Source organism: Juglans microcarpa x Juglans regia, chromosome 7S (assembly GCF_004785595.1).
Source record: "Juglans microcarpa x Juglans regia isolate MS1-56 chromosome 7S, Jm3101_v1.0, whole genome shotgun sequence".
In the NCBI taxonomy this organism is placed as follows: domain Eukaryota; kingdom Viridiplantae; phylum Streptophyta; class Magnoliopsida; order Fagales; family Juglandaceae; genus Juglans; species Juglans microcarpa x Juglans regia.
In genome coordinates, this window is record NC_054607.1 from 5,019,988 (window position 1) to 5,047,549 (window position 27,562).

Below are 27,562 nucleotides of genomic sequence, written 5' to 3' on the forward strand. Positions count from 1 at the left end.
GTACAAAGATCACACGGGGAAGAGCTGGATTGAGGAACGTGCTGGGAATGGGGCGCGATAGAAGATAAGGGTAAGTCGGTATGAAGGAGACATGGTTCCAAGAAATTGGAAATATGGAGAGAGGATAGGGGTTGGGCTTGGGAGCTATCAAGGGAAGGGAAGTGAGTTTCATCAAATTGAGCATGTCGTGTGATATATAGCCTAGTGGTGGTGGGATCAAGGCAACGAAACCCTTTATAAGAAGGATTGTAACCTAAGAAAATGTAAGGAATACTGCGAGGGGAAAGTTTACTAGGCATATAATCACGCAAACAAGGATAAACACGACAACCAAAGGGATGAAAATTCTCATAATTTGGAGAAGAGCCATAAAGAAGTTCAAAAGGTGACTTACCTCCAAGAAGCGGTGTGGGCAACCGATTTATGATGTAAGCTGCAGTGCTGAAGGCGTCAACCCAGAAGTGAGGGGAAAGGTGAGAGTGGAATAGAAGAGCCAAACCCGTCTCTGTCACATGGCGATGTTTTCTTTCAGCGCGACCATTTTGGGCAGGTGTATATGGACACGAGAGTTGATGGTGGATGCCAGAGTTACGTAGGTGAGCTTTGAAACAGTTGCTAGTAAATTCGGCACCACCATCGCTTTGGAAGACCTTGATACGAGCGGAATGTTGATTTTCCACAAATTTTTGAAATTGAGTGAAAATATCCAAAAAATCAGATTTAAATTTTAAAGGATAGAGCCAAGTAAATCGAGAATAATCATCAATGAAAAGAACATAATAGGCAAAACCCAAAGTGGATTTGACAGGAGAGGGACCCCAGATGTCGCAATGAATAAGATCTAACACATGAGACGATCGATATTCATTTCGAGAATAAAGCAAACGATGATTTTTCGCAAGTTGACATGTACTACACAAAGTGGGAGATGGCAATAAAGACGTAAGATAGAGATGCCCTTTTTTTATTTAAAAAAGAAATGGTAGAATGGTTCACATGTCCAAGGCGAGCATGCAATAAATCATAAGAAGCATGAAGGGATTTATTTTTAAGGACAGAAATAAAGGCAGAATTTCCGCGCTCCAGCACATATAGACCTGCATCTCTTTTACCGGTCGCCACCACCCTTCCTGTTTGGCGATTTCGGACAGTAAAAAAATTATTAGTAAATGTAACGGAGAGAGGAAAATCATACGTTAATTTACTAATTGAAAGAAGATTTTTAGTAAGATGAGGGACAGCTAATACATCTAATAAATGAATATTTGGAACATGAGAAAGAGTACCAGTGTGGGTAATGGGTAGAGATACACCGTTTCCAACAATAACAGAGTCCTTACCCGTGTAAGTAGTGTACTGATCCAAAGTAGATGGATCAGTGGTCATATGGGCCGAAGCCCCAGTGTCCAAATACCAGTCAGATGCTTCGGGTCCAGAGAGAGAACAAGAGGTGCTGAAGGCTTCGGCAAGGTGAGCAGAGGAATCATTTCTTGCATACCGTTGATTGCATCGATCAGCATAGTGACCCTCTGTGCGGCAAATTTGACAGCGAGGGGGGCGACGTCCCTGTCCAGAGGTGAAGCGCCCACGGTTGGAAGAGTTGCTGCCGGGGTTTCTGGAACGACCCCGTTGGTTGCTTCGATTGGAAGAGGGGAGACCATGGTGATTTGCGCGGCCACGGTTGGTGGCGGTGAACGCCGCAGTAGTTGTGGCAAAGGGCTCAAGGGATCATTGGAATATCTCAAAGCTTTCAGCTTTAGAGACCAGATCTGCAAAACAGGGGAGCGAGGTGAGAGCCATCTGCGCGGTAGAGAAGATGGAGAAATCGGAGCCGAGACCGCGGAGGAACCAGTGGACTTTGTCGGTGTCGTCGACGGGCCGTCCGATTGCATGAAGCTGGTCACACAGGGCCTTGAAGGCACGGGCGTATTCTGCAACTAGTTTGGAGCCGCGTTTCATCAACTGTAAATCGTCCTTGAGACGTAATTCGCGGGCCTTCGAGCGATGGCTGAAAGTGTTCTCCAAAGTGAGCCAGACATCACGTGCAGTAGAGAGGCCAACAACCTTAGCCATGGCTTCCTCGGTGAGGGAGGAAAGTAAGAGGCTGAGTAAACGTTGGTCTGCAATTTTCCACGCCAAGTGTTTGTTGTTAGGCGTGTTAGAGTTGGCAGGTTCAAAACGGGGTGGCGGCACAAAGGTTCCATCGACATGGCCCAACAATTCTTGACTCTCAAGAAGAGGAAGGAGTTGGCTTTTCCATAAAAGGTAGTTTGAGGAAGAAAGCTTGATGGTGATCATGTGAATTAAGGTATTGAAAGGAAGAAGATTGGAAGAGGAATTGGAAGCCATGGAAAAAAAAAAAAAAAAAAAAGGAACGATGGCTGTTAAACCAGAGAGGCTCGTGATACCATGAGAGGGTTTGATGAAAACCACCACACTTGTGAAGTGGTGAGTATATTCTATTTATAACCATTTACAGTATACAAAGCATAAAGACTGATTACAACATATATGGTAAGTAGGAGTAAATTGATACAATGAAATATTCCTAGAATTAAGCCTAGAATTAAGGGTCAAATATGTCACATATGGTAAGCATATACTAAGCCTTAGAGTAAGGCTAAGTATCCTCAACAGGATTGAACATCTGTGTCAATGGGTTGGTCCAACCAAGAAAGGCATGGAGTCTTTGGGCATTGTTTTGGCAGAGTCAAGTAAAGACTGGCTACCTATAAAGATCCCTCACTGCAAACTTTCTATATACATCTATCTCCATCCAATCAAAGGCGTCCATAGCAACCTCTAACGGCTTTCTTGATACGAAAAAAGGCCTAGCCTGCATACATATATATATAAAAATAGCATTACATGATTAGCTTTTGCTTGCTCATCTTACTGATGCAGCAAGGGAGGGTCAGACCGTACCGCTTTTCAGATGCAAATAGGCGCCCCTTCGGCTGCTCCCTCTTTTATTCCATTACATAGCCAACCAGTTGCAGTACTGCATTTAGCTAATTCAAGGGTAATGGGCTGATAGACATGTGACATCAACATTATAAGATATGAATAGTACGAGGTGTAGTATATAATAAGACTAGTCTGGGCCGCCCAACACAATATCAAGTAAGAAGGGCTTTCTGAGGTATCAGGTCCAAAACCCATATGGGAAGCCCGGGAAAATTTGGGTTTCAAAAAATGGGTTTGAGCCCAATTTCCAAATTCAGATTCCGAAAATGTGGGCCTAGGCTGAACCGACTAGATGTTTTCCGAGAAGAAGCCGGAAAGGTTTTTGAGGAATAAATAGCGAAGAATCGCGAGGGCTTTTAAGGGCATCGGGATTTCTTGCAGATAGTAACGCAGACGAGGAGCGCGATTTGCTCTGAACAGCACTTACAACAGTTTCAGCCAAAAGTGTGTTCGTTTTCCGTTCGAGTGCAGGAAACTCTCTCCCACGCTGCCTTTTCTCTCTTAAGGTTTCCTCTCACGACAACTTTTTTTTTTTTCCTAATTATTAGGTGTTTTTCTGGGTGTGATATTGGTGATATTTTCAACATAGGAACGATTGGTGTCTAATCCGCTAATTTAGTTTTACTTGCTTTGTAGCAATCATGGCAGACGATTTTCCCAATGATGTGAAGGAGGAAGTGGCGGATGTGAGTTATTGAATTTCTTTCGAACTAATCTGCTAAAACGCAGATCGATACTATTGGTGAAACAAACCTGTTTAACTGATTTAGATGTACCTAGGCATATTTTATAAACTTTATTTAGGCAACCCTCTTGTGGCATTTATTGACATGTTGGAGAAACCCCCAAGATTGTGTGCCTGTTACAACCCTCCTAAGAAAACAGTCCCGAGTTTGGTTGGTAGTTTACTGACGCGAATTACTTCACTGCTAAGTTGTTTCTCCATGACTACAGTTTTGAGTTTTATTTTTTTCCTTGATTGAATCCATGTATTGCAGATTACCCCGTTTGATCCTACTAAAAAGAAGAAGAAGAAGAAGGTCATAATTCAGGATCCTGCTGATGATTCTGTTGAGAATTTGGCTGAGCAGACAGAAAACTTGTCAGGTATCTAAATTGAATGAATCCTGTTTTTTCTGTGCTGTTCCTTAGTTTAATATAGGTAAAGTATGCCGCTATGTGCATAATCTAGCTAGAGGCTTAATCTTTTCCTCGCTTGCAGTTTCTGATGGGCTCGAAAGTACTTTCTCTGGTTTGAAAAAGAAAAAGAAGAAGGCAGTAAGTGTTCATGATATCTACATTGAACCTATGTATCCGTTTGGGTGAATACATACTTGTGGGCGTGTTTTAAATGTTGTCACAAAGTAAATCTCGACTCTTGGTCTGATTGTAGGTTGAAACCAGTTCGTTCAATGATGAGAGTGGAGATGCAGGGGAAGATGTGGACGGTAATTTTTTGCATTTGCAATCTTTGAATAATCTTATGCTAATGTATTAAAACTATATATATTTTATTAGAACTATATATATTAGAACTATATATATTTTATTTCCTTTCCCTTCTAGATCATGCTGGTGAGGATGAAGAAGGAGAAGGAACTGTGCTACAGCCACGTTATCCTTGGGAAGGAAGTGATCGTGATTATGAATATGAGGAGGTATATTTTTTATTTTGATGTTACATGAGCTTTCGTTTGAAGTGCATTTGTCCTTATAAGTTTCTAAGTTTTACATTTATTCACCAGTGTATTTTTTATTGATTAAGTTTAAAGATGCCTCTTATAGGAGCATGTGTTCTCGTGAGATGACTATGAATCATTCATTTTTTTTTTTTTTTTTTTTTTTTTTAAGGTTTATCCCTGGGTTTTATGTCAAAGTGTTTAGCTTGTGTTACCTAGAAAGAAAGTACAAGGGAGCTCAGTATCTTTACAGTTTTTTTGGTGGCACATCAGAATGAATGTGACATTTGTTTATGAATAATTTAGATCCCACTCATGTCATTGGTACTGGTGTAACTTGTTAGTGCCTAAGTTCTGTCGTGGCGTGTTCTTGCATTTCGCCAAAGTAGCTTGCTCTTGTCTTTTGGTTGCTGTCACTTGGATTCTGTCTGCTGTTGCTTGAAACTTATCTTCTTGGGGCCAAAACTCTCTTACTGCTATTCTTTTCATTCTTCCACGCGGAATTTTCTGCTCTTCCATAATGGCAAGGCCTCACCAGTTTTGGATCTTACAATAATTTGCTTGAATGCAGCATGTGCTTACATTTTTTATGACAACTAGTTTTGTCATGGCTGCATACTTAGGCATGATTTGGATACAAAAGTCCCCCCAACTCATCTCAACTCATCATTACAACTTTCTCAAATTCTCCCACAAAATATAATAAACAAGTCAACTTGTTCAAATCTCAAAACAACAATAATATCAAAAAATAATATTCTAACAATATTTTATTTATCTTTCAACTTTCATCTCAACTCACTATCCAAACCTCCCCTTAGTTGATCTAAATTGTATGTCTCATATCATAACCTTTATCATATTAGTCTATCGGAAGATGAGGGGGTCTATTGAGCAGGCTGCGCAAATCTATAATTCGTCTCTGCTTATGTATAATGGGATAATTTTTCTCCAGTATTTTTAAGATGATGTTGAGTCCATGTTCATTTATTATCACGTGTCATTACTGAACGATTTTTTCTCTGAATGTGTTCAGCTTCTTGGTAGGGTGTTTAACATTCTTCGGGAGAATAATCCTGAGCTGGCAGGAGACAGGCGTAGGACTGTTATGAGGCCTCCCCAAGTTCTTCGTGAGGGCACAAAGAAAACTGTTTTTGTGAATTTCATGGATCTCTGCAAGACGTATGTTTGATTTCCTTTTTCTCTAAGTATTAACTATTCCTCCCTATTTTAGGAACTCAATAATTTGTGGTTACATATTTTCTGCATTTTGTTGAATTTACTGATATGCTTCTTGTTACTCATAAAAAAGGGATATGTTTCTTGTTAATGGCATTTACATTTTTACCTTGTGTATTTTCCTAACAATCTTCTTTTTCCTTTTTTCTGATTAATATTTATGTTTGTGTGTGTGGTGTATATAAAGGCCACATTCTGGAAAATTATTTTTTTTAGAAATTTTTTATTATTATTTACTGTGCCAAGAACACAGTATATGCTGTCCTCAGACACATCTTAACCTTTCTCTAATAATATGCTGCATGGGGAGATTGTTGGCTTTGACTCTTCTACAATATCTTTCATTTTTCCAGTGCGAATAATTGCCTTACTGGATTTTGACTTGTATGTATACAAAGATTTTCTTTTGAACTGTTGTTGTTTCCCAATGCGTTTTGTTTAAAATCTTTGACTTTTAACTCTTTGGCTTTTTGTCTTCCTTCAAAAAATAAAAAAGAATGCATCGGCAGCCAGACCACGTGATGGCTTTTTTGCTGGCTGAACTGGGGACAAGTGGATCGCTAGATGGGCAGCAAAGACTAGTTGTGAAGGGAAGATTTGCTCCCAAGAATTTCGAAGGAATCCTGCGTCGATATATCAGTAAGCATCTCTTGTAGTTTTTTTCTCCATTATAAACAGTTGGTAGAAACTGGAAACTGTTACTCTTGCTGCCTTGCTAAGTTGGTATGTACATGGACTGCAATGAATCTAAAAAATCTGATTTAACAGTCTGTCCTTTATGTATCCACACCGTCACTCAGTACACAAATTAAAACAGAACACACACTCTCATCTTGTCTTGAGAAGGAGAAGGAGCTGTCTGTGTCAGGAGATGCCATCCTTTTAATTTATGCTACGTAACCAATATCTGTTGTTTTTATATTTTATAGTGTTTTGAATTCTTGTTGATGCCAATCCTCTTTTCAGATGAGTATGTTATATGCCTTGGGTGCAAAAGTCCAGACACTATACTTTCAAAGGAGAATCGTCTCTTCTTTCTTCGATGTGAGAAGGTAGCTGCTTATACAATTCTCTCTCTCTCTCTCTCTCTCTTCCCCCCCCCCCCCCCCAAAAAAAAAAAAAAAAAATATTATACTGATGGCTATTCTCTAGGAGTGAAGAAGAATCTTATTTCTAATTATTAATTATTATACTGCAAAGTACTCATGAGGCGGCCTGTGTGATTATCTGAATATTTGCCTACATTCTCAAATTGTCTTATACATGATTGAACATGGACTATCCTTTCTCAATTATCCTGTCTTATTGGCCACTGCTGTCCTTTAAAGGGTCCATATCCTTTGCTGTGATGTTATTGATATTTTTATTTCTTTCTTTGCAGTGTGGTTCTGGACGATCTGTTGCTCCCATTAAAGCTGGTTTTGTTGCTCGTGTTGGCCGTAGGACAGCAGGGGCATGATCTGATCGGTTGCCCTTTTTTTAGTTGGTGACTTTGTTGAGTGACCAGTGAGTCAGGGTGTTGAGTTTTGTGTTTACTAATCTTTATTTTAAGTTGTAGTCAATAATTGTATCTTTTTGTATGGGAATTGGGACGGGAAGATGAGTTATTTTTACTGTTTGGTGATATAAGTTACCTCATGAGGACTTCAACCCTTTCGCATGGTAATTCTCTCTCTCTCTCTCTCTCTCTCTCACATTCGTACCTCATTTCATTGTAAAGAATAGTTCATGGTTGATGGTTGAGCACAACTTTTAGTCTTTAAACGGGATGCGGCGAAGTTCAAATAAGATATGTATTTGGGGCCTGAAGGGATCATCCTGCCAAAAAGAAAAAGAAAGAAAAAAGAATTCCTTTGGTTTGAGAACTTGGGTTGGTTTTCCATTCCAAGCAGATGCGCGGGTACTTTGGAAGTACTTTTGGGGAATGACAAGGAACAAGTTGTTTTGAATGATGTTTGATTATCTTTTGATTACGAAATTATGCTAAACACAATCCAAAGTGCATTTAATGGAAGATGTTGCTTCAACTAGAAAGGCAACAAGCTCCGAGGGAGTGGAGAAAAAGGGGCTGTGATCACTCTCCAAAGCGAAGACTTTGGATGGAGGCCATCTTTTGATCATAGCATCTTGTTGTTCTGGCTTCAGAACTCGATCCTGCATTGTCTTGATGTATACGCGCGGCACTCTATCAACATCTGGTCCACCTACAAAACGAGCTCCTCCTACTGCTTGCATTGGTCCCGGCCGCAGCAGCATTGATGCTAAGATGGCGTCCTGATCATGGAGGTCATATTGTCATGTTTATGTGATATATTTTAAGTGGTTTTATATGTCACAATTTAAATAGACGGTCACTTAAAATGTGTCATATCAACATGTGATTGAAGGCGATAAAATTTAAAATGAAGAAGACAATGAATGATCAACGTAGGAGGGAAAGAGAAAAATTAATTACTGCTCACCTCTTTAGGGCTCAGATTATACATAAGTTGGCGTTGGAATTGCTCCTTCATTATGATACCAGTCGGAGGCTGATTGGTGCCTAACTTGTATTCTTTTTCATAAACATAATTTGGTAAATCTGGACGACCCTGCAAATTTATGTGCATTCATGGAATATGAACATCATCACCACTAATTAAAGAACTATTCATATCAAGGTTGCATATCTATATTAACCCATCTTAATATTGTATCCAATTCTTCAATATCTAGAAATTAGGGTTAAGTACTAAAAGGTTTTTTACACATTTTTTGGGTCCTCGAGTTATGAATTTTATCATTTCTCTCATTGAATTTTTAGTTCTTTTTTTCAATAAAACCCTCTGTTTGTGGCATGCTTAGTGTCGTTAAATCTTTCTAGCTTCCAAGAACAACCAAGACTAGGGGCAAAGAGTTGGAAATCGAGCCATATGCTCCCTGCTGCATATACCTGTCGCCATGTCTCAAATATATGCATGTCTACAAGGGGAAGCACGAGGAACTTCGACATAGGGAATAACATAAAAGATAAAGAAGAAGAAGAAGAAGGAAGAAAAGTCACATCTTTGATATCTTGATCCGTAGAGAGACCATGCTGTAACATGCAGGCTGCGACGTAGATGGCCATATGAATTTTGGGAGCGAACCTGTGAATTGCGTCCGTCAGGCTCAAACCTCCTGAACTATGTCCCACCAATATCACCTGCAGGCAATAAACAAACATCCCCCCATTAAATGAATCTATTTATATATATATATATATATATATATATATATATATATAGATATAAAGAAGAGACGGTTCATTTGCAAAATCAGGAGCGTATCTATGTACGTACCTTTTCATCTTGGGGCAATTTGGATAAAAAATCAGCAAGCGGCTGATCATAGTCGTGCAGAGTGAGAACAGTATTGGCATGAGAAGGATGAATACCGGCACCTTTAAGATCGAGGCAAGTAACCCGGTTGCCCGATGTCTCCATGAGAGACCGGACCTTGTACCAGCACCAGGCTCCATGGCCTAGGCCGTGCACTAGAACGAAGTGCAGCCCCCGATTAGGTGCTGTTTCGCTCATCTTTTCGGGTTTCTTTTTCTTTCTCCTATGATAAGTGAATTTAAGGTATTAAATTATTAATTGCAAGAGTTCGTCCGTGGTGTCAAACAAAGGCTTTCCACCATCCAATTGGAGACTGAATTGGATTCACGTTTTCATCTTGTCGTCTTTCTTCTTATAGTTCTCTCTCTGTGTACTGATAAGATCTGTATGGGACCCAACAAGGTTGGTAGTGTATCACACCAATTGTGGTTTGACTCATTATGAAAATAGAATTACATGGTAAGAAATGTTTTTGTTTTAGTTAAAAAAATATTCTATAACAATAAATCTACAAGCTGACGTGATTTAATATGATACGTAAAATTATAAAACTACTTTTATTGTAAAATAAATATTAAAGTATAATACAAATTCATGTGAATTTGTCCTCCACGATCTTTTTATACAATAGTATTCATGAGTCAAAATTATTTATAGCCGAGTAACATGTTGATTTCTTTGAATATTGGAATCCAGGTTTATTCAGATCATCTCCCCCAATTTCTACCAACTTAGCTAATGACTAGTTCTTTTGGCAAGAAGTGAAATTCCGATGAACACCGTCCCCCCTCCCCACACTTTGCTTTTATAATTTTCTCTAAGTGAAAAATCCCTGTTTCATTCAAACCATATCCAATTCACCCCTATTGTCCTTGTGAGAATCAGAACTACTTACAAAAAAAATAAGGAACAGGTGGTCTTGATTGAGTTGGAACTGCCCTCTACTCCTGATTAGGTTGGGGTCATCGTAGCAAGCCAGCTGATTTTGATTTCTTCCATGGCTCTGGTGGAAACAGCTCTGATGTTTTACCAGAAAGTAGATGGGTAGTACATATTGATAAATTCTGAGCCAGGATCTCATGATTTCTCGGTCAACAATTATGCAGTTCTACTAAGGAACGGTTGGGAGTGAGGGCCCGAGTGAATAATCTTCAGCCTTAAGTTTGCTCTGAATGAATTGATGTTGAGTTGGAAAAATGTGCTATGGTCTCGACCAAAGAAAATAAAGAAAAAAAAAATGTTCAATGGTAAACAAGGGATTGCCTGAACTCAACTATCCAGTTCAGACTTGAGTTTCACAACAAAAAGAAGTCAACAAATAATAAAGACCACCAAAGCATTGAGATGTGAAAGATAATGGCCCAGCTCAAACATGTCTGTCAACAGAACTTCATCAAATTATGTGAAAGAAAATCGTCATAAACAAGTTACTGTGCTGCAGGCCCCAGAGAAAGCTACAAACAAGCAACAGAAACTAAAACATTATTCATACGGAATCTACCCCGTTCGCTCGCCTAACTCAGAAGAATTACCATACAAAGTTCCAGTAAGATTCTGCACCAAAATCACTGCCCTTCATCCTCAGGTTTCTCCAGAAATGTCTTCTTCAACCAGTTGAACGGCTGTTACATATTTGGGATGAAATTAAAACAAAGTACAATAAAATTAAGCCCACTGAAAATAAAATGTGATTATAAACTAACAAGAGAACTAAGGTAAAAATTATCCAATGCATATATGAACTGTAGAGGATCCAATGCAGATATGAGTTGATAGAGGAAAATAAAGATTAGGTATGATCTCACAAGAATAGGAGAAGATTACCATTAAAAGTATCAAGAACAACTAGTGTCCTCGCACATGGATTAAGAAATAAGAGGAACAAGATCCAGCTAATTTCTCTCTTAACTGACTTGTAGTTACCCCAACGCTTCCAAGTTTCTCTTACATACATTCTTATGTATATATGTATGTATGAAAATCATTAGGCTAGAATTGCCAAATGCATGCCACTAAGGTCTAACATAAAAAGATCTAGAAGTAAACCCTGGTGACATAGTGCTAATATTGACGGCCTCATTTGTTTTCACAACACTTCTCAACTAATCTAATCATTACAACTTTTTCAAATTCCCACACAAAATAAAATAAACAATTCAAAATTTTCAAATCCGAAAAAAAAATAAAAATATTAAAAAATAATATTATAACAATTTTTTATTCAACTTTCAACTTTTATCTCAACTCATCAACATCTCATCTGCAAAAAAAAAAAAAAAAAAAAAAGAGGCTGTACCCCAATCAAAACGATGCCTGTGAGAATCATTTAATCATGCAGAAATACAAAGACACTTTTCTAAGACTGATTTGAGAAGAAAAATTGGAAAAAGACCAGTTACCCCATCGTATAATATTTATTCAAAATCAGTTAAGTATAAGATCCATAACTCTCAAGCTCTAATTCAAATATCAGTCCCATGCTAGGGTTACGAGTTGAAGGGCATGGAAGCTAGGTTCAGGAACTCTTTCGAAGACAAGGATCGAAGTGCAGAAGTGTTTGGGTTACAAGGTAATAAGGCATCTCGCATTGATGCCGTTTCCACCAGGGAGGAACGGTGCTGTTTCCAATCCAGAAGAGGTGCAAGCAACACTGCCGTTTGGGATGCAGCTCTCAACGCTGTCGTTTAGTCTAATTCCTTAAGTCTTTTACGTTGTCATTTTGTATTGCATTTTAGTTCTAGAATACTCTGAATTCTGTTATGCTCCTTCCAGTAATTGTTTTACACGTGTAAGAATATTCCAAGTTAGTGGGTGTAAAAGGGGAACGGGGAGCAAGGGCAGTACTATCGCAAATCTTTGTGAGAACTAATTTTCTGGAGGAAGCGTCTGCCTCGAACAAGACCCTGCGTGAAGTTATCCATTCCATTTTCTCCATTCTTCTTACATATTCATTCATTTTACATTCATACAACTGTAAATCACACTTCCATTTCTACACAATCACAAGCAGCACCATAGCATCCCAACACACTTATAACATCACCATCTAAAGAAAGAAAACGACTTTAACAAGCTCATTAATTAAACTAATATCTCATATAAACCTATATGTAATAATTAAGATTTTAAATTTGGCGCTGATTTTTCATAAAGTAGTTCGTCCAATTGAAATAGAAGCATTAAAATTATTCAAAGAATGGCATTAATGAAGAATATCGTACCTGAAAGACTACTTATATAAAAAAAATCATACCTGAAAGACCGAACGTTTAAAAACCCAGAAACAAGAAACGAAATCGAGAATACGAATAGAAGTCTATAAAAAAAAAAGTACCGATATTCTTTTGTTGGCTCGATTCAAAGTACAAATCGCATCCAATAACATAGAAATCTAAGGAAGGTGTAAAATCGGCGCAATCTTGAACTAAACAAGATCACCAGACCTCGATGAATATTTTTGTTTCATGGCCTGGAAACAATAATCGTGGGAGAGAAGATACACAGAAGGACAAAATTAGATAAGTGTGAGAAAGGGAGGAAGAGGGGGGGAATATACGGTACCTGGACAAGCCAAAGAGCAGAGGTGGCGCCGGCAACACCCCACAAGGCGGCAGACTGGATATCGGTAGGCTGGAGCCGAAGTTTAGGGTTAAGAAACTTCAAGATGCCTCCCGATCTCGATGCGATTCCACCAGCCATTGTTTCAGAATTTTCTCAATCGAACTCAAACCCTTATTTTTAACACCTCTCTCTCTCTCTCTCTCTCTCTGTATATATACGACAAAGAAATGCGCTTTTACCAGAAACAAAACAAAAGATAAATATTTTACCTGCACAGTGACTATAAATTTAAATAAATTTATAAATCGGCACAATTCGATTTTATTATAAAATAAATTAATTTTATTATAAAATAAATTTAACGAATCAAATTAAGGCATGTTAGGTTAAGTTTATTTTTTATATAATTTTTATATCTGTAACACTTCTTTAAAAAATAATGTTATGATATGTAGGGGTGGCTCCCGCACTCCCATCTCGCCCGCTATTCTCGGGCACCAATCTCATCCCACGTGGGGTAAGTGCCCCCATTCAGCTGACGGGGGAGAGATTTGGCCTCAAGGTTATTCACCCATGACAACCGCTAGGCTCGTTACCATGCTACTAAGAGAGAGATACTTGAATTGAGTAGGAGCAAGTCACGATGGTGAGAAGGAGAGGGTTTTGAGAGACTGGCAACGACGTTGGAAGAGACTGGCAACGATAATATAAAGGAAAGAGAGAAAGGGAGAAAGAGAGCGAGATCAACGAAGGGGGTGGGGATATTTTAAAACAAAACCTAATAAAAAATGACGTCTTGGAAAGTTATGATGTTGTTTTATTAAAGAAAAATTGTGTTTTTAATTATATATATACATACATATATATAAATTATATAGTGAGCTGGGCCAGGCAAATGGGGTAATTCCCAAGCCGACTTGGGCCCAACCCAAGTCCTATCCCCCGTCTATGGATGTGGTCTCGCCCCGACCATGCGGGGCCGAATTGGGTGGGCTGAGTGGCAATGTCCTGATGCCCAGTCCTAAAGATATATGATAATTTTCTATGTAAAATGAGGGTCATTGTTATGATTTATAATTATCCTGGTAGAATCTTATAAAATTTTATGAGAATTTATAATATATCAATATTCTATGTCTACTTAGTAATAATTGCATTATAAAATAACATATTATTTTTATGAGAATTTATAATATATCAATATTCTATGTCTACTTAGTAATAATTGCATTATAAAATAACATATTATTATTATTGGATTGCCCATAATATATGCTTCTTTTTTCCTCTAAAAAGCCCATAAAATAATCAGTTGAGACAATATTGCAAATTGGTTCCCCCTCTACACATAGAAGAGGAGATTGGATGAGATTTTGCACCTGCACATATCATTTTCCACGCAGCTGCATTGACATCTTGCAGTTCTAGAAACTGAACTTCAAGAATTTTATTTTATTTTTTGCATTAAAAAGATGCACTCTTCATATTTCACATGATCTTCTACAAAAGTTTCATCTGATCAATTCAAATGCGAATCCCACGTGGACAAAATATTGGGAAGGTAAAAAGGCACCCTTCATGATGCCAAGTATCCCACAGAATATACTTCAATTAGACAAATTTCAAGTCATCCGTCATTCCTACCAATGCAAGATGACATTCATGATGTAAGAAACAACAAAACTCTCAAAGAGTCCCAGACACTTTACAAGCAACTAATCTTTAGCTCATTTTGCACTTCAATCCCCCAACTCAGAAGCAACAAACCTGCAGATGCATTTGCATTTCGTTAGTACGAGTTGGGATTTAAACAGAAAATAATATCTATTTTTGATAATAGAAAATAATAATTTTCACTGCCAATCCCAACATATTCTAAACATCAAAAGGAAAGAAAATCATTTACTAATTAGCCTCGTTTTTCTATGACCAAAAAAGAAAATCGCTTTCATACAAAATTTTCCCTAAACATACTTTCAGTGGGACTTAACATTCTACAAACACCCAAAAACAAATCTAAAAAGAGGAGTTTCCTATGAGTCCCCATCATACACAAACACGAAACACATTTAAAAAATTGTTTTAAACCAAAAGACAGAAAAAACAACTTCGAGTCTTTGACACATAAAGATGCACATTCAAATTCTTACCAATGTAAGAATCTTTGGACCTCTCAAGCATTGGATTATCAATCATTTTTAGAAAAACGGGCACTAAAGGGCTGTGCATCAATCATCCCAGGCACTATCTGCAGCTCCCTCTCCTTTATTGTTAGACTCTGCGATCATGAACCTATACTTATCCTCGATGCTTATTGCAGTGGGTCCCATCAGTGAGAGTTTGGACAGGGCAGTTCTTGCTTCTTTCTGTGCAGCTGCTTCTTCTCTCTCCTTCCTTCTTGCAACCTATAAGTTAAGAGCGGAACTTCCAAGCTTCATTAAAACATGAAATAACACCATTTTTGTATTGCTTTCTTTATGGGGGCCACTTTTGGGCACTGATAAAAAAAAAATACTTGCCACTTTTGAGCATCAGATTAAAAGCAATGACAGTTGTAATAAGAATATCCACCTTTCCGGTTGCATAAGCCACAGGGTTCCCAGATCCCACATCTGCAATTGCTTTCTTTATGTTTGCCACAAGGAACTACAATATGTAATCACATTAGTTAAGAATATGCGTCACACATACATTCCTAGTAGTAGTCAGAAATGGAAGTAAAAGGCGGATTAGGAAATACCATGTCACGATCAGTGAAGAATGAAGTTGCTTGGCCCATTGATCCTGCACGCCCTGTCCTTCCAATCCGGTGCACATAATCTTCCATTGTCTATAATTGAGGCAGCCATAACTGAAGCTTCAGGTTTGCTATTCCAAAAGGAAATTAATGACTGAAAAGACCAGGCTAATGAGATGCTAACATATCAGTAGCAGAAAGGCTCCAAGACCACAAGTTAAGATTCACATCAGATGCTTCTTGCATGCTCAAGAAGATCACTACTGATGGCTTCGTGGGTTGCTAGAATGACAATCTACAAACTCAGGATAGTTCCCAAATTTTCAACCCAAGTACAGGTGACAATTTGTGTTTGTGTTGTGCAAGCCGTGAGTGTACAACTATATGGGTCAACCCAAAAACAAGTCATTTAATTAAATGGGTCAAACTCCTCAACCCTGCCAAAAGGACCAAATATCAAATGACACAAGTGGCATGACCCACGTGACTCATTTAATGGACAAATCACGTTAGGTTCCCTCGAACATAACCTGTTTATACGGGTTGAGTTGACCAAATCTTGGATCTAACCTAATTAACAAATTTTCATGTTTTATAAGCATAAATTATATGAATTATACATATACAGAAAAACAAATTGGATAATCGATATCCATAACTCTAATTAGTAAACATAACATAATTCTTAAGATATATCCAACCAAAAAATTATTATGTGGATCAATGCGGGTTTTGCAAGTTAACCCATTTCTTAATCGTGTCTAATAAGGTCAACTTGTTTTGATCCAAACTCGATTACAATAAACCCTAACCCTTTGATTTTGTGTCGGGTTCATATTGGGATCAGTGATTGTGTAAAACATTCCCACCCCATTTCCAATGCATTTTTGTGGAATTCAGATAAAACTCAATGATCAAGAACTTTCAATTGCAGCTAAAATTACCTTGGGGAGATCCAAATTTATAACATGAGAAACTCCTGTGACATCCAAACCACGAGATGCAACATCGGTAGCAACCTACAGACAACTCAAGGAGTTCAACAGATAAAAGAATGATTTAAGATGTGGAAGGCCTTAAATGTATTCAAGTAAAAAGTGGGACATATAAAGGAAGGGGACAAGAAAATCGCGCGACATAGAAGGTTCACTCATCTACTTTACACAATTCTTGGAGCTGTTCACACCTTATGACATATATCAAAGATGCTAACAACAATGGTCATTCTCTTCCCAGAAAAACTGATAATGGAAGATTAATTTTCTTTATTTGGTAAGTAAAAAAATCATCGAGAGTACGTGCCAAGAACCAACAACATCAAGTAATTCTAGCTGTTTGAATTTACTAATTATAAATACCAGTTTTTCAAGATTCATAAACATCATAGGTATATATTAACTCATCCAAAAAAAACTAAATGGTAGAATCATACTCTGGATAGCATACAAAGATACAAGTACATTATCATGAGGAAGCATAGTTGTAGTGGTCCAGTGAAGGATGTTGTTAAACTAATATTTAAGTTTTACTCACAATTTCTTAAACTTTTGAGACAAGCGGTAATTTACAAGGGTATCAAGTTACTTATCAAAAAAAAAAAAAAATACAAATATAGGTCCTATGTTCAAACTCTAATGACTCCAAATCATATGATGTACAGCATACAACTATGATTTAAAACCATCTCATTTCAACATATCTTGAAGCAGAATGAACCATAAAAATTTGATGGGAGATCAAATGCAGCCTAGAAGTTTGCCGATATTGTAAAGTGTAAAAAAAAATTAAACTATTTGAACTTTCCATTGAAATTATCCCAAGCTATGTAGTAAAAATTACCAATATTTTTGTAGAGCCATTCCTAAAATCACGTAGAGCAGCCTCTCTTTCACTCTGACTGCGACCACCATGAAGCGCAACTGCATGTAAGCCTTCCGCTACCAAAGCTTCAGCAACTTCATCACACCTTGTCTACATGGAGAACCAAACTTAAATAACAAAGCTTCTTCCTTACAAAATCAATTTGCATAGCAATGAGACAAATATTTCATCTTTCCTTTTTTTTTATAAGTGAGAAATTTCATCTCTTAAAGAAATTTTAAAGGCGAATAGCCATATGCAAACTCAAACTTCAAATAAGTCTTTCTACGTTGGAGATCATTTGGATTAGAAATTTCCTAAGTACCAATTTGAACTCTTTCAAGTTATTGAGTACATACCCACATAAAAGGGTTATTCAGTACATGAATGCAAGGTACAAGCTCCAGAAAGTAGATATGAACTCACACTAGTTATTTTCAAAATTGACAATCAAAAGTTGGCACATGCATGGTTTGAGCATAGTCTTGTCAAGATATAAATGTGTGAATCTTCTCGATATGTCTACAGATCAGTGGTGCAGGCAAAATGCACACAAATGTGTCATCAAAAGAGCAGTATCGTCTGCTCTAGAAAACTAAAAGCAACTACATCAAAGCAAAATACTGTAACTTATGCTAAAAGATGACATTAACAATGACATAAATAAAGTTTTAAAAAAAAAACTCAGCATACCTTCCTTTCCACAAATACAATAGTTAAAGGAAGCGGATGACCGGATCTTTCAGCTTGTGTTGCCTCCTCTACAAGCAAATCTAGAAGCCTATCAATCTACAACATATTATACTTTTGTCATCACATTATGTCAAGCAAGAAACTCTACCTAGAAAGTATCAGATGCGTTTGAAAACAAGGATGCAAACATAAGAGAGTAATGCGAGTAATACAAAATATACTTGTTGAAGAAAAAAGGTACATGGAAAGTAAAATCAAGCAGAACACAGACATTCCACCTCTGCCCACCACAAAACCCAAAAACAAAATTGTTAGCAACACTTTCTTCTATATATCTCAACTCTTAACTTAGTCTGGAAATCTCCATTCTATCAGGGAGCATGAGCTTCATAAACCCCCCCCCCCCCCCCCCCGCAAAAAAAAAAAAAAAAAAAAAAAAAAAGAACAAAAAAAATAGGAGCCCTTTCAGCCAAAATATTGGAAAAGAAAAAGGAACATCAAAGGTAAAAAAGACATTTTGGCTGATGCATCCAAATAATCATACCTTCTCATTATCAGGAACCTTCTCCAATTTTTGAGATACATTTGCTGTTGGGCTACTTACTTTTCCAACCTTCACTTGAACAGGGTTAGTTAAGTACTCCTGTCATTGGGTAAAATAAGGGTTTATTGTGTGAAAGTTCCTCGTAGAAACAAGAAAAGCAAAAAAAAACAAAAAACAAAGCCAACTAGGTACAAAAGAAACTATTGTTCCCTGAGTAAGTTTAAGAATTGAAATTGGGACCTATGATATGGAAAAATACAAATTCAACCAGCATCATTTCAACATGCCATTCATATTTATGTTCTGAAGTGGTGACTGAGTAGGGTCTGATCATAGGCATAATGCCTGCAATAATAGTAGAAAACTAGTAGGGGACCTAACCTGCGCTAATGCTTCAATCTCTGTAGGCATGGTTGCACTAAACAGCAGAGTTTGATGCTTTTCTGGAAGGTTACACATCACCTGAAACAGTAACAACATGGAGTAAAAATGTCTTCTTTGACAATATTTTGCGAAAATTTGGGATTTAAAAAAAAGAGCATTTGCAATGAACTAAGGCACTACATACCTCCCTAATTTGTGGCTCAAACCCCATATCAAGCATTCTATCAGCTTCATCCAAAACCACAAATGAAACTCTAGAGATGGAAGTGTTCCCTTGCTGTAAATGATCAATAAACCTTCCAGGAGTAGCAACCACAATATCCACTCCTGCCTTTAGCTCAGACCTCTGTTCCAGGAACACAGCCAACCCAACAAAAATTCAAAGTAAGCTAATGCAACCTGTACTTTCCAATGATCATATAGGAGAACATAATGAAACAGATCTAATGAGAAAATGGATAAAGTTAAGAGATACATTCTACCATTGAACAAGGTCACAAGGAGAAAAATGGTTAGCAAACACAAAAGCATTAAATGTTCTGATTTATTATTTTTTATTGGAACTAGATGAGTTGAGAACAATAACACCAAAAAAACTATCTCCGGTCACTCACTAAAGCTAGGAATTTAAAGAGCAGAAAGCACAATTATTTTGCCAAAGTTAGTCACCTGCTCTTTAATGTGTGTTCCTCCCACAACTATTGCAGTTTTGAGTGAGTCAAGAGATCTACTAAAAGCTTTAACCTGTAAAGAATCATATTAAAGGATGCTCAACAGGATGACACATTGACACTACAAACAAAGGCAGGAGTAGAAAGTGTGCTAAAAGCATTCCAGCATCAAATAAGAAATCTCAAAAGTAGCACTGATGCTGATATATAGAAAAAGATAATCCCACGTTTGATGCTGGACAATATAAATAATTGGTACAAACAGTTCTTATTCTATAATAAAAAGTGGGCTCAAAACAAAGAAACAGAGTAAATTAAATATGGTGCAATATGCCATATATGCTTGGAAATAATTAGAAACATGACGAATCATCTGGGAAGTTTTACTCAACCAACTAGTGTGCAGTATCATCCAAAGTTCCTTTGTCACTAAATAATTTAAAATTCCCAGAAATTCTCCAATAACCATCAAATTTCTATGGACTACTTAAGCAAAGATTTTTTGTTTATTGGTACCAGGGTCATAGAACAAAGTCCCAACTAATTCTGCAGTGCACAAACTCTTGACAAGGAGTTTCCCACAAGTGCACCTCGAATAATTCAGGAAAACATTCCTCCAGTCCGAATACCCCTAGAAGTTGGTAGCACCCAAGAGAATTCAAACCTTAGACCTAGAAGGATCATACCACTAAGACCAAGGCCCTTACCACTTGAGCCAACCCTTAGGGGTTTACTTAAGCAGAGATAAAAACGAAGAGCGACATGCACCTAAGAAATTTAAAAAAGAAAAAAAAAAAAAAAGAAGAAGAAGCAATTGCAAAACTCAGAGGAGGAATAATCAGAGATTTATCCTTGTCATCAATCTTCTGTAGTAGAACAGCGATCTCACCTCTTTTTCTATTTGCTGGGCAAGCTCTCTAGTAGGAGCCAGTACCAATGCTAAAGGTCCATCACCACGGCGAACCGGAGATTGAGCCAGGCAATGCTGCATTAAATTGAAAATTCATTAAAAAATGAACTGCAAAACAAGGCATGAAGTAGAAGACAACCACTTAGCAGGCTAAATGTCCAAATCCCTGACCAAAAAATAAATGAGGAATTTATCATATTAGCATATCAAATATCATGACCTAAGACCTGTATCATCGGAATGGCAAATGCAGCTGTTTTGCCACTTCCTGTTTCAGCACAACCCAACAAATCCCTTCCACTGAGAGCGACTGGCATGGCCTGAGCCTGAATCGAAGTAGGCGTGGTGTATTCATGAAATGCTATATCCTTCATAATGCTAGGATCCAAACACTGAAAATATAGAAACACATATAGTTTCTTAAACTCCACGTGCAGAAACTAGACCGGTTGGAATGAGATATAAAACACAAATATTACCATATCCGTAAAAGACTCAACGGGTGCAGGAGCGGGAGAGGAGTCCAAAGCGACAGTTACATCAACGTTGAGCCGCAAACGGACGTTTTCGACCTGTATATGTAATAAAAACAGTTTCAGCAATCAACTTGAGCCTTTTGTGAACATTTCAAAAACCAAGAAAGATTAGAAAGAAAGAAGTATCATCGTATTACTTGCAATGTCCAGCACAAAAATGGAAAAAATACATTTATTCATATAAATAAATACGAATCAGTTGAATATAAGAAATTTCAAACAGTTTATCAATTATATTTCGAAGCCATTAGACATATGATATTTAATAATGATGAACCTAAAATTCGACGCTTTAGAATGATAAAGTATATTGATAACATGCACATTGTCTATACTTCAACCAAAAAAGTGCCAAAAGTGTTGCAAAAAAAAACCAAACGAATTACAAAGGGAAACACTAAACAAATTAGCGCCGATTCGAAGCGTTTCCAGCTAAAAGATAGACTCAGAAACAGCAATTCACTATAAAACCTACGGAAGAAGCACCAAATTCCAAAAAGGTCGGGGAAAATGAAGCAAGAAAAACAGAGAACCTGTTCCGGCTTCATGCGTAGAACACGTTCGGAGGGATTCCAGTGAGGGAAAACGGGTTCGGGCACGGCGAGACGGAGAGAACGTGAACTTTGACGAAAGTCAGTGGAGGACTTGGAGAGCTTGCTCCGGTCAGCGTCTAGGGTAAGAGACGAAGTTCCAGTGGTACTGGGGGTCGAGCCCGAGTTCCTGAGGTGCGGAGGCACATACGACATCGTTCTTCTCTGCCTGTACGGAAGGTTTCTCACAGAGAGAGAGAGAGAGAGGGGGACGGTAGAGTGAAGACTTCAGGTTACGGTAGTGAGGTTATGTCCACGAGAGTTACGTCTCAGCAACAATACAAGAGATATACCGATTTGAACTTTGTCTCTGAACTTGGGCCATGACGGACTTCAGATTCGTTTTGGTCTTAACTGGCTTTAAGCAAAGGCCCGACTATGTGGCCCAAAACAGGCTAACTACTTCTTTTTTTCTGATCCAGCAAACGAATTCCGTTAAAAGATTTAAAAAGGTAATATTACTATATAATATATTTATCATCTCAAAGTCTCGCGATTGAAGCGTTACATTTTAAGTAGTTTCCGATATTAATAAATTAAATAAAAGCAACTTAGAATTTCATTTAAATTAGTATGATTAGAATAATAAAATTCATATACAAATAACATTTATCAATTAGGAAAAATTTGAATGATATTCTGCACTACTATCAGACTGTTTATAATTGAGTCGAAAAAAGAGGAGATGGAAATGAATGCGTATGCAACTATCATGAATAGTGATTTGTTTGTAATGGCTACGTTATTATGTTTGTGCTTGTTTTGGTTGTTACCAAATATGCAACGAGAAAGATAGCTCCCTACCTTGGTTGCTACATGGAATCAAAGTGTAGGTTTCACCTTCATGGACAGGGAAAGGATGTCCCATTGAAAAGGGACGTCAATTTCAAAGGATGAAGTCATTATTCAAATATATTGTTAATATTGGAGTAAGAGAAAAGATATTTGTATTTATAGACTGTGCAAGTTTCTTGCATTATATTTGAAAAATGATAGGTCTATTATTTTTCAAGGGTAATAAAATATTTTAAAATTTATGATTTAACTCATATGGTGCATCCAAAATATATCGAGACAACCTCAAAAACGATATATCCAAAAATAATGAAAAATAAATTATGTTAATTACCCTGGACGCTCTTGTAGCGAATGTAAATAATTAATTATCATATTCACAATCACGACTCCGAGTATGGATTTTAATTATGGCTAATCTTCATAACTCAAAAATAATGTGAAAAAAATCTTTTTTAGTTATTATATGATAATCAAAATAATATTAATTACCAAGACTACAACAAAACGAGTTGTACCAATTCTGGAATAATAATTAAAATTAAATATAAGAATTAAGCAAGTAAAGAAATAATAGAAAAGTCCAAAGATATTAAAAGGAAAATCAATAGTTTTTTTTTTTTTTTCATCTTTTTTCTTTCCCATATCTTTTTAGGCTGTTACTGCAAAGTCAAGAACACAGCATGCCTAAATATTTTTGGGATTTTTTCTTATTTTTGTTAGCTTTACTTGGGCACCTAAGTAATTTTTTTTTTTTTTATAATTCTTTTATAATTCTAATATTTTTTTGTTTTATGTTTTTAGAATCCACGGCTACGAGATTGAGGAGCAAAATCATTATATTATTTCCAGACCTCAGTTTGGGTTGGCCCCTGGCCCTGTGCAGGCGGTCAGTACAGTGTCTCGGTAAATTCGACCCAAAGAAAAATGTAGTGATAGGATTAGTACCCATCTATTAATTAGTAAGGATGTTCATCCGGATTTCAATCCGGGCTAGATTGATCAGGATCAGACTCGGGTCGGAACCCGGATGGATCTGGATTTTTAAAGCTCGAAATTTCGGGTTCCGAATTATACTTGGATTTTGATTTTTTTTTTCTTCGAAAAGCCTTTATTTTATTAACTGTTTTTTTTTTAAGAAGTCAAGTTCATGAACCGCTTAATATTTGTGTTCTAAAAGTTCAAATTAAGCTCAATTAGCAAAACACAAAATTTCAAACCAAAATTATTTTTTATACAAAAGCCTTTATTTTTTTAAAATTTTTTTTAAAAAAGTTAAGTTGTAACGCATAATGTGTTCTAAATACCAAATGCATAAATTCATCCATGCATGCATCACAATGCAATCTATTACATATTTCATTATTTGTTATTTATACATTACATTACAATATACAAAATTACAATATATGAATTGCAAAATCAGTAACATATCCATCAATGATTTAATCTCCACACCAAATAGCAACTTCAAGTAATAGGACTGAGAGATCCTGCAAAACACACAAAGTTTTGAACAATGATTATATACAAGGATTAAGACAAATTCCACTTGTAATGCCATCTGTAACAATACTAAATGCAAATTCAAAGTACTTTTCTAAGTTGATCTTGAAATTCAACAGCAGCTACAGGAGACAAACTAGAAGGATTCTGCATTACATTAAGGATAATAAAAACCAAAGAGCTAATGTCGCATAACCAGAAAGAATTCAGAACTAATGTCATCAAGCAAAGCTCACAAGAATAGATCTAACTCATAAAAATACTCCTCAAACATTCAAACAGATCTAAACAGATATTCCTTAAACATTCAAACAGATCTAAACAGATATTCCTCAAACATTCAAACAGATCTAACCCATAAAAATACTCCTCAAACATTCAAACATTCTCATAAAAACAAACTCAAAATCAACAAAGAGAGAACAAAACAAACAGAGAGAATAAAACATACCTAAGGATGAAGACGACAGTACGAGGATGAAGACAATGCTTTACGCAGCAACCCAGACAGAGCACCTTGCAAATCGGGAAAATCTTTGCTGAAAGCCCGACGGCAAGACAGATCGTGGTCACTGGGGGATTAACAACCCAAAAAACAACCCCCCCAAAAAAAAAAAAAAAAACCCAGATATCAGAGCAAGGATTCTAATATCAATAAATAAATAGAAAATATAATGCAAATTATGGGATCAGATATAAGAGTAGATCTAGAACAAAAAAGCAAAAACAACTCAAAGCTACATCTTAGATCTAGGAGTAGATCTAAGAGTATTAGGGTTTCGGCACTCGGTAGAGGAAGGCTAGGGTTTCAGCACTTAGCAGTCCAAAACTCAAACTCATGACAGAAAATACCGAAATTTTCCTCACCTGGTGGCGGAATAGGACCCTGACGACTCGAGAAAAAGAGAGAGACATGGAGACAACGGAGCGACGAAGGTGATGAAGACAACGACGTGAGAGAGAGAGAGAGAGAGATGGAGACGATAGACCAACGAAGGTGATGAAGGTAGAGGAGGCTAGGGTTTCGGCGTGAGAGTGAGAGTGGCGCAAGTTGCAGAGAGAGAGAGAGATCGAGACCTGAAGGTGATGAATTTGCTTTTGCATCGGGTGATACGTGGGTTTAAAAAACAATCCAGGTACCGGGTTTAAATCCGGGTTCCGGATTTAAAATTTGGTACCCGGGCCGGATGAAACCGGTTTTAATCATGCGGGTACCAGCCAGGGTATGTCCCGGGCCGGAACCCGTACCCGAGACCCGGTTATCCAGGTTCCGAACCGGGCTAGAAAAAAATCGGGCCCGGATGAACAGTCTTATATTTAAGTGCTTTTCAAGTTTTTTTTATTATTTTCTTAAGTATTTTTTGTACAGCCTTAATCACTAAAAAAAATTAAAAAAATATATTACTTTATTAATATTCACTTCCTTAATCATTAAATAAAAAAAATCAAATACAAAAATAGTAGTAAGTGGATAATAATAAGGTAGTAATCCTATCATTATTCAAGAAAAATTAAACTCGTCATCTCTGTATCATATGCCACACATGATTTTTTAATTTATATTTTTTTTATCAAATATATGGTGTAAGCATAATGAATAGAATAATTCAATTAATTTATGAGGAATAAAACCAAAAATATATATATATATATATATATATATATATATATAAAAGTATAGTGTGTAGTGTAATGAATAACAAAGTTCTATTGAAAAAAATATATGATAAAATCGTTTTTTAAAAGTTCTATACAAAATCTTTATAATTAGAAATGCTTTAATTATAAAGAGATTCGATAAAAATAAATTTATAAATTGACATGATTTTATGTAGTACGTTAGATTGTAAAATTACTTTTATTATAAAGTAAAACTAACGTGTTACGTAATATATAAAGATATATTAATTTGTAAGTTTAATTTTATATAATTTCTTTGTAATTATAGTAATTTTTCTTTAGAATAATCATTCATTTTATTGCAGAAGTAATAACTATTCCTCATGTTGAAGAATATTTATTTCCATAAAATGGTTATTCCTTATCGTAAAAAATAACCAGACAAAGGATACTCTATTTTAGTGCGAAATATTGATTATTAATATTTTCTTAGTTAATAATATTTAATTATCAAAAAGTACAAAATGATTGATAATTTAAAAGAAAAATGATTTGTATAAATTCTAAATAGATAAATTTCGCATAATTTCTTTGTAAAAGAGTAGACATCACCATAAAAACATATTAAAAATAATTTATATATTTTTTTAATGAGACCTGCATTTTTACAAATAGCCTATGCGAGACTTATTTATTTAGAACTTGTATTTAACATTATTCAATTTAAAAGACAACGTGTGATTTCAAAGAAATTGATATAATCCCAAATAATTGTTTTAATTAAGGTTTACTAATGTCCAATATAGAAAAAGAAATCATGAATGAAAACAAAATATATTGAAAGAAAAAGTTTATTATGCCGCTCAAATTATACTGTTTGGTTTAAGCGTTTGATATTTTTTTTTATCAAATAATGAAGAAATTGATTTAAAATGTATTGATGTATTTTTTTTATTTTTTAAAAATATTTAAATATATTAAAAAAATATAAATAAAAAAATAAAAATTTTATAACTAGCGAAAATACAGAACGATACTATTAAGGCTACTAGGCTAGAGTAGCACCGCTAAATCGATAAATAGAAGAGAACAACTGACACAATGATGACGTGGAGAAATGTGGACGAAAAGAGTTGGAGGGAGGTGGAGTTAGCTTTTAACGTTAAAAATCAGGCTATTTGTGGTGGCTTTGTTTGAGGGGAGGTAGGTAAGTGGTGGTGCCATTTGTTCCACGTCCCTTTTCATGGTAGTAGGTAAGGTTAGCCTTTTGAACTCGTCTTTCCCTTTCCATTTTATTCCCATTCTTAATTTTACAAATTAAATCATCTCATTTTATATAATCTTTATAATTTTATCAAATTTTATAAAAAATATAATAAATAATTTAATTTTTTCACATTATAAAATAAAAAAATATTAAAACAATATATTTTAACAATATTTTATTCAATTTTTAACTTTTATCTCGTTTCATCTATATAATTAAACGAGACCATCTTTTATGTCCCACAATTATTATTATTATTATTTTTAGAAATATTTTAATCATAAAAAGATTACATAAAATTAATCTTTAAAATTAACATGGCTTAATATAGTTCGTTAGATTTTAAAGTCATTTTTCTTATAAAAGCGGGTCTAATAGATCATATAAAGTGACTCAATGTTAGAATTTATTTTGTGAAATCTCTTTGTATTTGTACCACTTCTCAAAATTTTTTTTAAGAAATTACCTTATTTCAGGGGATTTACTATGTATTAATCATTATTTATTCTTATACCCTACACTTAGATTTTTTTTTTTATAGGATGTGAGAGTATTTTTCATAGGATATATGATTATTTTTTATAAAATATAAGGTGTGAGATAGTAAATAATGATAGACGATAAATAAATTTTCAATGGCAACA

The 27,562-nt window shown here is 36.0% G+C and overlaps 3 protein-coding genes and 2 long non-coding RNA genes across 7 annotated transcripts; 1 reads left to right on the top strand and 4 right to left on the bottom strand.

Moving 5' to 3' along the window:
• The first annotated feature begins 3,312 nt into the window (after positions 1–3,312).
• LOC121240440 (eukaryotic translation initiation factor 2 subunit beta-like) lies at positions 3,313–7,542 on the top strand. The gene is made up of 10 exons (XM_041137896.1): positions 3,313–3,473; positions 3,604–3,653; positions 3,966–4,074; positions 4,190–4,245; positions 4,361–4,415; positions 4,534–4,625; positions 5,683–5,828; positions 6,382–6,524; positions 6,852–6,937; positions 7,267–7,542. The coding sequence occupies exons 2-10, from the start codon at positions 3,609–3,611 to the stop codon at positions 7,342–7,344; spliced, it is 810 nt and encodes a 269-aa protein (XP_040993830.1). The 5' UTR covers positions 3,313–3,473; positions 3,604–3,608; the 3' UTR covers positions 7,345–7,542.
• A 268-nt stretch (positions 7,543–7,810) lies between these two features.
• Positions 7,811–9,642, bottom strand: LOC121240442 (methylesterase 17-like). The gene is made up of 4 exons (XM_041137897.1): positions 9,206–9,642; positions 8,929–9,069; positions 8,348–8,476; positions 7,811–8,159 (listed from the first exon to the last, which is right to left on the bottom strand). Exons 1-4 carry the CDS (start codon positions 9,440–9,442, stop codon positions 7,869–7,871), a joined length of 798 nt encoding a protein of 265 aa, XP_040993831.1. The 5' UTR covers positions 9,443–9,642; the 3' UTR covers positions 7,811–7,868.
• A 2,302-nt stretch (positions 9,643–11,944) lies between these two features.
• LOC121240474 lies at positions 11,945–12,796 on the bottom strand. The gene is made up of 2 exons (XR_005935543.1): positions 12,498–12,796; positions 11,945–12,465 (listed from the first exon to the last, which is right to left on the bottom strand). It is a non-coding gene; the product is annotated as an uncharacterized LOC121240474 (long non-coding RNA).
• A 1,431-nt stretch (positions 12,797–14,227) lies between these two features.
• On the bottom strand, positions 14,228–22,001 carry LOC121240404 (DEAD-box ATP-dependent RNA helicase 52A-like). Of its 3 annotated transcripts, XM_041137853.1 has the most exons (15): positions 21,674–22,001; positions 21,084–21,176; positions 20,832–20,996; positions 20,584–20,679; positions 19,693–19,767; positions 19,208–19,369; positions 19,021–19,101; positions 18,640–18,738; positions 18,096–18,191; positions 17,382–17,513; positions 16,487–16,561; positions 15,546–15,635; positions 15,377–15,451; positions 14,956–15,210; positions 14,228–14,572 (listed from the first exon to the last, which is right to left on the bottom strand). In XM_041137853.1, exons 1-14 carry the CDS (start codon positions 21,884–21,886, stop codon positions 15,034–15,036), a joined length of 1,629 nt encoding a protein of 542 aa, XP_040993787.1. In that variant the 5' UTR covers positions 21,887–22,001; the 3' UTR covers positions 14,228–14,572; positions 14,956–15,033. The 3 variants fall into 3 exon arrangements, with proteins under 3 accessions (XP_040993787.1, XP_040993788.1, XP_040993789.1); XM_041137854.1 differs by lacking the exon at positions 17,382–17,513; XM_041137855.1 differs by lacking the exon at positions 14,228–14,572 and having other exon boundaries at positions 15,097–15,237.
• Positions 22,002–23,836: 1,835 nt separating this feature from the next.
• On the bottom strand, positions 23,837–24,913 carry LOC121240473. The gene is made up of 2 exons (XR_005935542.1): positions 24,483–24,913; positions 23,837–24,018 (listed from the first exon to the last, which is right to left on the bottom strand). It is a non-coding gene; the product is annotated as an uncharacterized LOC121240473 (long non-coding RNA).
• Positions 24,914–27,562: the final 2,649 nt, after the last annotated feature.